This window comes from Harmonia axyridis, chromosome 1 (genome assembly GCF_914767665.1).
Source record: "Harmonia axyridis chromosome 1, icHarAxyr1.1, whole genome shotgun sequence".
Taxonomy (NCBI): Eukaryota; Metazoa; Arthropoda; class Insecta; order Coleoptera; family Coccinellidae; genus Harmonia; species Harmonia axyridis.
Window position 1 is genome coordinate 34,097,510 of NC_059501.1, and position 14,211 is coordinate 34,111,720.

The following is a 14,211-nucleotide window of genomic DNA, read 5'->3' on the forward strand; positions in this document are numbered from 1 at the left end:
TTCAGTGTTAACTAAAGTCAGTTTTCAGATCACTTATATCTACTACTAACTTTGACAGTATTGCGCTTGATCGGTTCAGTCGTGGACTCTTGTGCGTCGAGTAGGTATGGAAGTCTCAAAGGAATAAATTCGCCATATTTTACATTTTCACTACCTGAAAGGGACGAACGCGTCGAAAGCGACCAAATAATTGGTAATGTATACGAGGCCGCTACTCTTTCGGATCGTGTTGCACAACAGTGGGTCGAGCCATTCTGTTCTAGTGTCGTGAATGTGACTGATACACCTCACTCTGGCAGACCGGCGTCGAAAACATTGATAAAATCACGGTAAATACCAAGATAGACCGTCATGTCAGCAGTGGTAGCATCACCCAGGATCAAGAAAAAAGTATCGATCTTTGGGTGTCACACGTTTTTACACAAAAAATCTCAATAGCTGAATTTCCATCCGCGAATTGCCGCTGATTTGCAACAAAATTGATGCATTTCTTAAGCGAGTGGTGACTGGAGATAAAACTTAGTGACGATCATTTCAAGTGACAGAGGTTATGGCCGAAAGCCAACAAAAAGGCCTGCAGGGACCGCGACCAAGCCAGGATTGATGTCGAGCAAAGTGTTGCAGTGTGTTTAGTGGGATTGGCAGGAAATAGTCTGCTATAACCTGCTTCAGAATAGTCAAACGCTCAATTCTGCCCTTTACAGTGAACAATATGAACAAATCTACCATTCGGATCTGGCTATCGAACAGAAGCGGTTGGCATTGCAGCATTGGTGAATAGGAGACATCGCCAGGTCGCACACAGCATTTGAGCATTCAGTACGCCCCAGAACCTCTGTAAATTCGGATGGAATATGGAATGTTCTTATTTTTCCACCCTATAGTCAAGGCTTGGCAGCAAGTGACAACCTCCTGTTCCTGTTTATGGTCATCGTGCTTAGGGACACAAATTTGGCCTCAATACAGGCCTGTGAAAATTAGTTGTCCAACTTTTTTGTTAATAGGGACAAGGGCTTCTACAAGAGGAGTTTTATGGAGTTGGACTCTAGTTAGTCTAGTTGGCAACAAGTTAACGAACAGAACAGCGCATAAAGGACTTAAATTGGATGATTGTAACACTTTTTATAAGTCATTGAAATAAAACCAATGAATTACTTTTGCCTAATCCATAGGGCGTTTCTTAATTACAGGTATAAAGGAATCTGAGAGATTTCTGGAATAATTTCAAGAAAAAAAGTCTTATGAATATTGCCTGACTGTTTTCGAGATACAGGGTGTTTCTTATAATTCCACTCTTTTGTGATAATTATACCAGTTTATCATTTATCATTATTCCTCACGACAGATAAGTACCAAAGCTTATAATTAATTTATTCATCATACCTTACTAAGTGGATCTGTTTAATAATTTGGATTTTTAAGAGTATTACTTCTATTACGAATTTTTTGAAACTTTTTCTTGGAATCGATATCAGATACGTCGAAACTACATGAAACTTAAAAGTGTAGTTTAGGACCAAATATTTTTTTAGGTTTTTCCAAACTACCAGTGGTCCACCAGAAAAGAGGTCTGGAGGGAAAAAGCAAGCAAGGTTCCAGAAAAAATATCACCCTCTAGATATACCAACTGCCTAGATACAATACAAATATCACTAGGATGTTCTGAATTTTTCATTGAATTTCGACAATATTTCATAGAACTCGACTGAAATAGAGAAAATATCGTCTAATACTCGTTGCAGAAGGCAATTGCAACACTCATACGTTCGAAACAGAGCGACGAAGGAGCGATGCAGCAATTTTGCATTCGTGTTAGAATAGGAGCCCATTCTGCAACTTGTTTTAGAATATGCTATTGTAGTGATGTGAAGAACTGTTTCGATATGCATCGCAACTGTTTTCACTCCTTCAAACTACCAATAGCAGTGACTCTGAAGATAAGATCAATGTAGGTACATACCTATACATGTTGTTGATCTGACTACGAGGTGAAATTCGAGGGAATTACAGATTTTATATGATTATCCAGAAAAAATGAAACGATAATAAAATATCAGTATCCCCCATCGAGAAGTGAATAATTTTGAAGATGAGTCAGGTTCCACAATAAACGAACATCGTACGAGAAGGTAGGTATAGTTAATCATTTGAATTCAAATGAAATAAACCTTACGCTCGGCTATGAAGCTTATCAGGTTCCACTTGAACCTCTAAATAGCGGCATATTTTACAGGAGAAGACAACTGCCATGCCACAGCTTCAGCCCACCATTTACTCACGAATTCAGCGACCACTTTCTACAAGCAATGGGTGAAATAAATCAAAAACCAATGCCGGCGAATGCGTGTATGGCCACATACACGAACCGGTGGTTGCACAATATGCACACTTAAATACTACCTTCTCGAAGTCGGTGATTGGTGAACAAATACTTGAATTGTAATTGGCTGATCGACATTCTAATGTGGTTGCCCTTCGCAATGTTCCAGATCCACGATTTTTTTTCACAGGTAATCAAGAACACACTTCGTGCTGATGAATGAACGGTTTCAAACAATCAATCAGTCGATTATATTCGTTCGTTTTTAGTTTCGTCATGATACCGATAATTATGGAGAATCGAATAAAACTTTCAAACAGTATTCACTTGGGTGAAATGATATTTCATTTAGTGTTGAGGCAATATATTGATGGTGCTTGAGTGATAATTTTCAATGGGAGAACGACCAACGAACAACATAATCTAATTATGGAAAAGTATTTGCACGGGTTGTTCTGTGAGAGTTTAGTAAATTTTAATGACTTAGTTGAAATATTACGACGATCTTCTAAATTATAAGTTTAGGTATCAGAGATTGTCCTCACCCTATGTATCATTTATGTTGTACTCAGTTCAGATGTCTAAGAGACATTTCATTCAGAAATTCATTATGATAATATGAATGAATGCTCGCTAATTTATTTTGAATTTTCAATAATATATTATACTACCTCAAAGATATCAATAATTAAAATAAACATAATAAGTACATATGTCTAAGTGATATCTCAGCACTTGTATTTCGCTTTCTGAATTAGATATGTGGCAGAATTTATAGATAACCCACATTACCAGCCAGCTGATTACCACCGGTTTTAAGCGCTTGTTCATACCAAACAGATCGCTCTATAGTTTCGAAGCATTAACTGTATTTTTCTAATTTTGATCCGAGAATGGTCTCAACCCAAAAGGTTCGACTCGCCGATGATGAATGCGTTCTTGTTTTCATCAATGAATAGTATTACTATTATTAAAGAGAGTACACTCTCTTTCTAATTAGGTTCTTCAGTGTAGATTCATTTTGATCAGTTTTTAAAAAAACCGTTATATAATAGTTTATAATGAACTCGTTAAATATAAAATATTCTGTACTATTCACGTCCATGTTTAAAATAAAGCAATTTATCACAGGAATTTGGACAGAAATAATAAATAATCAACTATGATTTTGCCAACGTTTCGGAACGTCTTGTTCCTTTTTCAAGGCTGAAAATAAAATCATAGTTGATTATTTATTATTTCTGTCCAAATTCCTGCGATAACTTGCTCAAACTCACTAATTTTTTCCACGAAATTTATAGTTTCTGTTTCATATCAAATTGAAAATTCGTATCCCAATCATTTCAATGATGAATTTCAAAATTTTTCATTATCATGAAATTATCAAGTTTTCTACAACACTAGGTACTTCAAGCCAATTGTCATTTATCCCTTCCTTATTCGGTAATACAATTTTCATTCATTGATAATCTGAATTTTCAAATTGAAATGCACGGAAACGAATAAATTTTTTTGGAAAATTTTAAATAGGTTGTATGTATTTTTTCATCAGAATGTAAAAACTCCAAAAATTTTTAAATTCATCATTGAAACAATTGAGATAATCTTACAATTTTCGAAGTGATATAAAAGAAAAAGTTTGAATTGTTTTTGGGAATACATTAGTGAATTTATTCTAAACAGCCTTCAATCAAGCTATATTTCCGCAAAGAATCAAAATTAATCTGCACTGAAGAACCTAGTGAATATTGAGAAAGATAGTGTACAACCTTAAAAATTTAAATATTCTTATAGTCGTCATCCAGTAATTTCACATTATTTAACAAAATATCTAATGGAATAACATAAAACTACCTAATGTCTATGCGTTACTCCCATTTGTTATTTGTTATGTAGATATAATTGACAACATTCAATATATTTGCTATGTGTTATTTGTTATTTTATGCTTCACAAATGGATTCCCCTAAACTAAGTCAGGATAGGATAGCCGGAATCCTCTTATATAGGTTAAATACCTACAAGTGAACTGTGCAGATAGCATTGATATTCTTCCGATATTCATGATACCTTTTTTACGAGTTATAATTCAAATTATATCATATTATTGCTCTTGCTAAATAATAACAATATTACACTGATCTTTCAAAATGGAATTTTGCGATCATCATAAAAGCGTAAAAAACATTTATGAAAATTCTGAACTGTAAAGACACTCATCTTTAGGGATTCACGGTTTGGCTTGATTTCAATCTCAAGTAAAAGTCAAGTACTTGAATCATGTGAAGCTACTTGATTTTTAGCCGTCTTATTGTGTAGAGTCACATCAATAAAAAAATGATGAAATGAGAAGGAACCTTGCAAAAAACACTTTCATTTATTGAACTCATTGTATAAAAGAATCGAAAATATCATTTCTTTTAAATAGAAACATGAATTAGATCATTATAAAACATAACAAAATAATAAAGAAATTGAGTTTTCCAATATTGAGAAACCTCCAGGCTTTGTTTGATTTAATAATTTTCCATCCAGGATCTAAGACACATCATAAGGCGTCTCATAGATTTGTCGCCTAACCTATTGCGGGTTTTTGTAACTGTAAGAGCAGCTCTGGAAAATTGTTCTTCAACAGGAGCTGAAGATGCTGGCGTTGAAAAAAAATCCTTGGCCATTTTGGCCAAGTTCGAAAAGATATTTCTGAAACTACCAAAATCTACCAATAGATTTGATAGAAATGTGAGAAAACTACTAATAAAGTCACACTGGCGAATGCTTCAGTCTGTCGGAGCAAGGGGAATCCCCTTATTTGGGCCAAGCTTGCAGAAATATATGCCGTGCGACGCGTGCATATCAAGCTCAAGTAGTATCAAGTAGCTTGATATCCAGTCAAGCAATAAATATCTAAAATCAAGAAAAGCTCAAGTATGTAATTTTTCACGAGCTTGATTTTCAAGTCCAGTAGTTGGTTAAAATGTCAAGCTACTTGGCTTGTTGAATGCTCATATTGTACTGTATGAACCGTATAACTAGAAAGAGATACATAAAAGAAGATAAGTCCGAGAAATGAACATACAGACGATGATGAAGCCTCAAGGATTTCTGAAAATCGACATAATTAGTGACCGCTCGATAAGTCACGGCAAAGCACTTTATAACGAAGAGACATTCGTGAATTTATTCGAAATATTAACAAAATATTAGCACGTATCAAGTCTTCCCATATAAGCGATATATTCACAAATAATTGTCCCCAATTCAGACCATATTTAATATTGATCGAGAGATAAAAAATGCAATCTGATCACTTCATTAAAAAATTGTTCCATTCAGGTACGACATCATGTCAGAGAATCCACCGAAGTGTATCATGATTTTGGACGAAGTACAAGTTTCGAGGACCGATGCATCGATAATGGTGCTGCAAATTCCTACTCAGATCATTTCACCGGCAAGACGTGCATGAATTGATGATCTTTGTGGGTAACCGCTATAAATCTCTATGCGCCAGTGTGGCCTTAAGAGAACGTGTTTTAATTTCGATTAACGTGCAGAACTGAATATGGATTATGTCGAAAATAAGCAATTTAAAAATTATGAGATGACAGTAATTTGATATGAATAAGGCAGAAAAATATTCACCAGGCTTGATCAAGTTCAAAGACAGTGAATTTGAAACTGAAGCATAAAACATGAACTAACACCATGTCATGTACTATAAATAAATTTAGTTCTTAGAAAATTGAACCTTCCGCCTGCCGATTTGATTTCATGTAAATGTTTAGGTGTCTTTTCATTATGGGATATAATCTATAGGGTGTTCCATAAACATTGCGAACAAATTCCTGATATTAATCTGTTAGTTATGGTCTAAGAAAGGTTTTTTAAGCCTTTGTCCGGAAAAAACCTCATTTCCAAGATACAGGGTGTTACATGTTTCCCAAATAAATAATAAATATCTTCGATCATTTCGAAACGTCAAAGAGAGTTCCGTTAATATCGGTGTTCGAAATTTTGTTTTCTCTTTACTACAACTACAAATAAGATGGATATGTAGGTATCCGCAGTTTAATAAAAATGATAATTTGAAGCCTCGTGCTTCAAAATTTCATGTTGACCGCATAACCAGCACCATAGAAAATTCGAGAAGAATATCTAAAAAAAATTACAAAATGTTTTGGGTGTTGATATCAAATTTCTCTTTTAAGCTCTCTTTCATAATAAAGTTAAAACCATAGAAAATTTGAATGAAATATTTGAAAAGAAATATCTATAATTCCCTGATTACAGAAGTAATCTTTTGGAGACCATTTCAAATTTATTGCAAAAGTTCGAGTAAATACCGCGAAATATAAAAATTCAAGCAGAATATCGAAAAAAAAATATCAAACGAGTTTGAATTCGAGCAAGTTCAAGTATTGTGTTGATAAAGAATTTTGGGGTATCGCGTTTTTGTGGAATATTATTGAAACACTGATGGACGACGGACGAGAACTTTATTGTGGTACAGCTCTTGGAAACATCCTTGAACACTCTACTGATTTAAAAAGTCATAACTTACTCTCCTGAACTCTTTTTTTCCCAGTTTTAAACCTGGGTTACAAACCTAAAATCATTTTGTACACCGTGAATTACTTCTTCCTTTTCTTATTCTCTAATTTGTATGCCTGAGCAATGGTATCATGATACCTGCGCCCTAATTAGGGTAGGGGAAATATATTCTTTATTGTATCTTTTTGTGAACTCCATGAATGAGATTATGCACAAGTATCACGAAAGACCATTGTTACACTAATGCAATTACATTTATATTAAGTATTGTGACGACAATTTCGGCTAGACGCAGACATTATGTCTAATTGCTTTTTGTCGCCACAGAATAAAATTTCCAAGTTTCGTGCAAAATTTCGTGTTAATAGCAAAGAAATCTACTGCTTTCACTACCATGATTTTCATCTATTATTGGTTTCGAATGAACTGAAGGTTGCAGTGGAATCAAAACACAATTTTTACTTGATGTTTTATGTTTTGTGCTCACACATTTGGTCTTAAAAATGTGTAGCAATATTTAGTAATGCAATAGTTTCCAATAGCTATGATACATTTTTCGTGGAATGAATATATAATTGGAATGCAAATGTATAATTAGTTCGAATCATTACCCCAATTTCTACTGACCTCACTGTTTCCTTCTGATCACGCCACTCGGACTATCAACGATTCAAAACACATCAATTAGCACGAGTTCATAAAACCACTAAACGTTGCCTGCAGTTATATGTATATAAAAAGCTGAATGTTGTTTTTAGGATGTTTGAGCAATTATGAAAATTACTCAACCCAAATGATATGAAATCAATGACAAATTGATGCATTTCTTTTGCAACAAAGATGAAATGAGCACCCCGCTTTTGCAAGAGGTAGACATACATTTAAAATTATTCGTACCTTCTATTTCTTCTGAAGTACCTCACGATAAGAGCTTCAGTAGGAGGTTGCATATATTTACATATATTATACAGGGTGGCCATTTGAAAACGAAACAGACGAGATTACAGACGAAATAAAGTTTTTCGATAGAAATGCTCGGACAGGTCGATTTCTGTTTCGAGGGGGACAACTTAAGATGTAGGTTACGGACGCATAGCGCTTCAACCCTTTCTGCTACAACCCCCACCCCCAATTTTTGAATAGGGAAGATGGGGTGAGTGATACCTCAATTTAAAGGTATTTTTATACTGATTTCAGCACAGTAATTGTTTTTTCATTTTATGCATTAGTTCTCGAAATATTCATGCGTTAGTTAGTTAGGAAGGAAGCCACAGTCATGGTTGTTTTGAAGCTCAAAATGTCGATTTTTCACAAAACACTACAAGTGCCATGAAAACACCACTTCATTTTCAAATACTTAGTTAAGAATATTTCGAGAACTAATGCATAAAATGAAAAAACAATTACTGTGCTGAAATCAGTATAAAAATACCTTTCAACTGAGGTATCACTCACCCCATCTTCCCTATTCAAAATTTGGGGGTGAGGGTTGTAGTAGCAAGGGTTGAAGAGCTATGCGTCCGTAACCTACATCTTAAGTTGTCCCCCTCGAAACAGAAATCGACCTGTCCGAGCATTTCTATCGAAAAACTTTAGTTCGTCTGTAATCTCGTCTGTTTCGTTTTCAAATGGCCACCCTGTATGTAATAAATGCTACAGATAAAAAGAATCAAATCTCTAATTGGTGTAGTGAAATATCCAATATTAACGACGTCCGTAAACTTTAAAATGAGTTAATTTTGTAGTACAGGGTTTTTCAATAAGAGAAAACTTGAGAAGATATTGAGAAAAAGAGTAGGTGTATTGGAAATATCTGCAACATTAGCTCTCATCCTCGTGTTCTGGTCGATCTTTGGGACTGTTTGTCACCTCCTAGGAATTTTCTCACCGTCCTTGCCATACTTAAAAGGACCTCTTCCTGCGTTAGGTATATTAATATTACATATCTATTCAATAAGTCCTAGCCTTAGATATTTCTCTTGAGCTTTTTCTGTACTCTTCCATTTGTTTATTGAAATAGTTCTTTTCCAAATCATTCTCCCGTAGCGATTTATCCGAAACTCCAAGTGCCTATATTTTGGAAATCTTTTGATCTCGTTTTGACGAATTTTGTTGCTATTTGCTATGCCGATGAGTATTGCTGGCTTCTGATGTTAACTAATAATATATAGGGTGGCCACTTTTTCAATGGGATTGTATTGGTAACTTTTAAACTATAAGAGTTAGAAGGTCGGTCAAATGGAGAAAAAGTTGCATGCATAGAAGCATTATCAAGCAGTTCAAAAAAATCGAGATTATCAGGGCCGGTTATTGAGATATCATAAGAAAAGTAAATTCTGTCATTTTGATTGTTTTTTCCCACTTTATTTCAAATATTATCAAAAAATGTTACAGGAATTTTTTAGTAAATTGTTCTCAATTTGACGTAATCAGATTTCGTATCCAACGTTTCGTGCTCTCTGGGCCACCCTCAACCTCATTTTTTTCAATACGGACCTGTATATTTTATGACACTTTTCGAAATAACTTTTAACGCTGAATTCAACGATATATCATACAATGTCATTCAAAGTTGATTTTCATGTGATTTTGACCCTTATCCAAATTTCTTTGGGTCGGATCTGTATTACATTTCGGTACCTTTAGTTTAATTAACAACAAGCAATACATTTCGATGAGAAAATCAACTTACTCATCTTGAACTAAATTGAACATATCAGAATCAAATCAAGAAACAAGTAATAATTATTTACATATTTCAATTCATAATAATTAAACGAATTATCATTTAATGAAAGAAAAATCGAATGATTATTCGAAAGTAAATGAAAATGAATGAAGTAAGTGTTCGAAATGTCCACCATTCTGTAAAATGAACGGTTCTAGAATCCATACTTCTTATACATTTGCTTATTTCGTCTTCTTGAATACCTTCCAATACATTCTCCATCTTCTCGCGAGAAATCACCACTGTTGGATTTGTCATTTGTTCCAGAATCGAAGTTTATTTTGATATCATTACGATATAAGTTTTGAAGGCTTGGTATTCAAATTTAAAATCATTGTATTCGCGTCTCTTGACTATTTTATTAACAGCAGTTTTTGATAAATTGCATTCACTACAGATCCGACCCAAAGAAATTTGGATAAGGGTCAAAATCACCTTAAAATCAACTTTGAATGACATTGTATGATATATCGTTGAATTCAGCGTTAAAAGTTATTTCGAAAAGTTTCATAAAATATACAGGTCCGTGTTGAAAAAAATGAGGTTGAGGGCCAGAGAGCACGAAAAGTTGGATACGAAATCTGATTACGTCAAATTGAGAACAATGTACTGTCGAATAAAAAATTCCTGTAACATTTTTTGATAATATTTGAAATAAAGTGGGAAAAAAAGAAAAATCAAAATGACAGAATTTACTTTTTTATGATATCTCAATAACCGTTCCTGATACTCTCGATTAGTTTGAACTGCTTGATGATGCTTCTATGCATGCAACTTTTTTCCATTTTACCGACCTTCTAACTCTTATGGTTTGAAAGTTACCAATACAATCCCATTGAAAAAGTGGCCACCCTGTATATCGGTTCATTATGGGGAATATTTAGACAGTGAGTACCGTACGTTCCCAATAAATTTTATAGTGAGATCTCTAGTCGATACTTGTATGGCACTTTCTGACACTGTTTCTCCGAATGGATCGCTATATTATTTTGTCACAATGCCTGTATTTTTCGAATTTTAAACCGGGAATAGTCTCAAACGATGATGTTCGACTTTCTGGTAACGAACCTTTCCTCAAATTATATTCTGTCCATAGATCCGGGATATTCATCAATTACTCATTAACATGTTTTTCTTCAACCCAATTTTCCAACGACATAATGCCTGACTACATGTGGCGGCGGTTTCGGTTGATTACATTTAGCTTGACGTAATTGATTTGCTATCATGCTTACCATCAAGATCTTTGAATTTGGACAAGATCGGTAGTAGATTCAGCCAGCTCAAATATGACTGTGCTCAGACACGATATTGAGCTGGCTTGGAGTTAGATACCTCAGGAGGATATTGATCCCTCAACCAGAACCATTTATGAATGCTTAAGACACCATGGCGCATCAACGCCACTGAATAAACTATTTTTAAGAGATTGTTTTTTGGTTTGAAATTTTAATCATTTGCTCATTGAGACCTTTCTCATAACAGTTTGGATTATTACTGAAGTAAAATCATATTCGCTGAGTGTCACTTAATTTATACAGGGTGATTGACCGCTATGACCAATTAGACGTTTAGGGAAAAATAATTATAATAATGAAAATTTGCATATTGCGGTTTGAGACAATTATCTTGCTCCTTAAAATTATTTCAGGCATTTCTTGTATGATTAGATAGCTTATTTGATGACAATTTTAGCAATATGCATAATTTGGTTATGAAAAAATGGTTGCGAAGTGGACTTACATTTTTTTTTAATATTTTTTGCATTTCCAATTCAACATTGAAAAAAAAAATTCCATTCAATTTCCACCTGTAAGAAACATGATCTAAGAAATATACGAATCACTGAATCATTGTGAATCGATACAGTTTGTACCTCTACATGAAATAGGATAGAAAAAATAGGATGTGAATAGTTGTCTGTTGGAATATCCGACTTCGACTTTATTCCGAGAATAATTACAAATATCAAAAATTATTTCTGAGAATTTTCAAGAGCACTTCATACAATTCTAGTCAAAGGTTGAACTCAGAAGATTTTTTTTGTAGATACCTTTTCTTATAGGGTGAAAATTGAATGGAATAATTTTTTTCTTCAATGTTGAATTGGAATAACCTTGAGAATTATGAACAAAAAAACAAATTCCGCTGATGCCTCGATGCATCAAATTCACAGAAATCTGCGACATCCGTTTCCTCACTTATTCCAGCGTGAATGGTTGTGCCGAAGTGAATACTAAGCATTTTAATAGCCGATGCAATGTTTTTTATTTCCATCTTATCCAGTTGTCAGTAACCAAGAAACATTCAACAGCTGCTAGGTAGTCGAGACATTATTTTAAAACGAAAATAACTCCACACGACAATGTTTTGATCACCTCTCCGATCGAAGCATGAAGAATGATTTATAGTTCGTTCAATTAAGGATCTTTTTGTTAATTGGATAACATGATGAGATTCCTATTAGTCTTTTATTTCCAATTAAATGTACCTTATATGTAATTACAGTGAAATTACTTACCCATCACACTCATGCTCGTGTTGGGTCATAACGGCTTACCTGTAAAGAGAAATTAAGAATTACTAATTATATCATACGATATTTCCTTTCTAATCACGAATCGCTTATGGACCTAGGTCATCTATGATTAATGATCAAGCTAATCAAGCTGAGATTAATCCGAATGAAGGACTTAGACATGTATGGTCAGATCGTTACGAAAAGATTTTCGAGCACTTCCATTTGTTTGTTTTCATAGTTGCCCAACAAGAAATTGAAAAAGGCTCTCCATCACTTTCAAGTATATAGCAATTCTGATACCTATCCAAACTAAGCGTTTCTCATAACATTGTGTAATAGTTTTTGAAAATCTTTATCACCTTTATTGTTTTGACAGTTGTTTAGAAGATTTTGAGCGTTCATTCAACTTTTTCGAGATAATATACTAACTTACAAAGAAACACCCAGAAGGAGCTGTTTAAATTTCAATTTTTTTTTGGTAGAACATAGAAATAGCTAGAAGTAAATGATTGAAATTTGGAGAAAAGAACGAAGGGTTTACAATTTTTTTTTTTAATAAATTTATTAATAATGTGTTTGTCCACTGCGATTATCTATACGCTCCCCAACACGTATCGGCATTGATGCAATGAGATGGTCTATTTCTTCTTGATGGATACTATCCCAAGCAACCTGTACTTCATATCTCAGAGCCGCCAAAGTCCGTGGGGGCTGGGGTAAATTTGCCAGCCTTCTACCCATGATGTCCCAAACATGATCTATGGGCGAAAGATCGGGGGATCTGGGCAGCTATGGCTAAAGATTCACATGGGTCGCTTCGAAAAAGTTTGAACTAACTCTGGCAACATGAGGTCGGGGATTATCTTGGTGAAATATTGGATTCTTGAGTCGGAGCTCGATGCTGCTGTGCAAAAGATCTTATCCGGCGGTAAACAGTTCGGACAGAAACAAGGATGGCCTTGTCCTCCTAACCACTCATCTGCCAAAGATCGGTCTCTAATGGCCATAAGTCTTAGACGTCGATCTTGAACTTCATTTGTGCCCCTTCGACGTCCGGTGCCTACTCTTCTTCTATTTTGGACATTATTAAACCACGCTTGACATAATCTCATAACAGGATTGGATTTCTGTTCGTACGGTTAGCAATTTCTCGAAATGACAACACTTAGCTGGCAATGAATTTCGCGTACATGTGCTCTAGGCATTTCAACAACAACTAAACATCGACTTTGGATCTCCTCGAACAGCTGGTTTGTTGTAAAATTTAAAAACTTGCAAAAAACGACTACAATATTCAAGTAACAAAAATTGTTTACATGAAAAAACCTACACAATTTTTTCATCAAATTCAATCATTTACTCTTTGCTATATTTTCTATGTTTTAGCAAAAAAAAATTTGAAATTTAACCAACTATTCCTGGGAGTTCTTTGTCAGTTATTATGTATGAGAATTCTTGATAATTCAATATCACATGTTCTATTGATTATAGAGAAACCAAGTAATAAGAAAAAAAAAAGAAAATTTCAATTCTCTTCTTCTTCTTCTTCGTCTCAATTCAATGTCATTTATTTTACCAAATTTAGTACAGGAATTTTCAAGAAATACTGTCAGTCAAAACAAAATCTAATTCATTCATTTATATTAATCATATATCAATGAGAACGCAAAATTGCTGTCACGAACATGCAAATTCGACCAACCCAACAAGCAAAAAGGTGAAATAGCAGTCAATTCTTGTCACCAAGCCATCAGGCGATGAAACGATAAGAAAATACTGTCAATGTCGCAAACTGTATGGCAAGTGGCACTATTCTGCTCAAACAACTCGTCTTCAAGAGCAACATCTTCCAACGGAGGCACTGAATTATCATAACACGATAACATTCGCCATTCACCGTTATTGCATTATCTGACTCGACCTGACGATTCTTCCAGATCACAATGTCAGTAAAAGGTTTTAATTTGAGTCACAAAAAAAAAGATCTATAATTCCATTTTATAGTCTGGCAAAACTGTAGCAAGAACATTTGATAAAGAGTTTTTGAAGATCATGAACTTTCGAATCGGTTAGATAATAATTAAATATCTG

The 14,211-nt window shown here is 34.3% G+C and overlaps 1 protein-coding gene across 6 annotated transcripts in view; it reads right to left on the reverse strand.

Moving 5' to 3' along the window:
• LOC123671480 (NADPH oxidase 5) overlaps positions 1-14,211 on the reverse strand; it is a 187,211-nt gene that overhangs the window by 114,038 nt on the left and 58,962 nt on the right. The window contains exon 1 of one of the 6 annotated variants that reach the window (XM_045605350.1): positions 12,121-12,159. The exons of 4 other annotated variants lie outside the window; for them this stretch is intronic. In XM_045605350.1, the coding sequence (XP_045461306.1) occupies positions 12,121-12,149 (29 nt within the window). In that variant the 5' untranslated portion in view covers positions 12,150-12,159. Of the gene's footprint in view, positions 1-12,120; positions 12,160-14,211 lie in introns of those variants that run through there. One more of the 6 variants, XM_045605352.1, reaches the window with a different exon arrangement.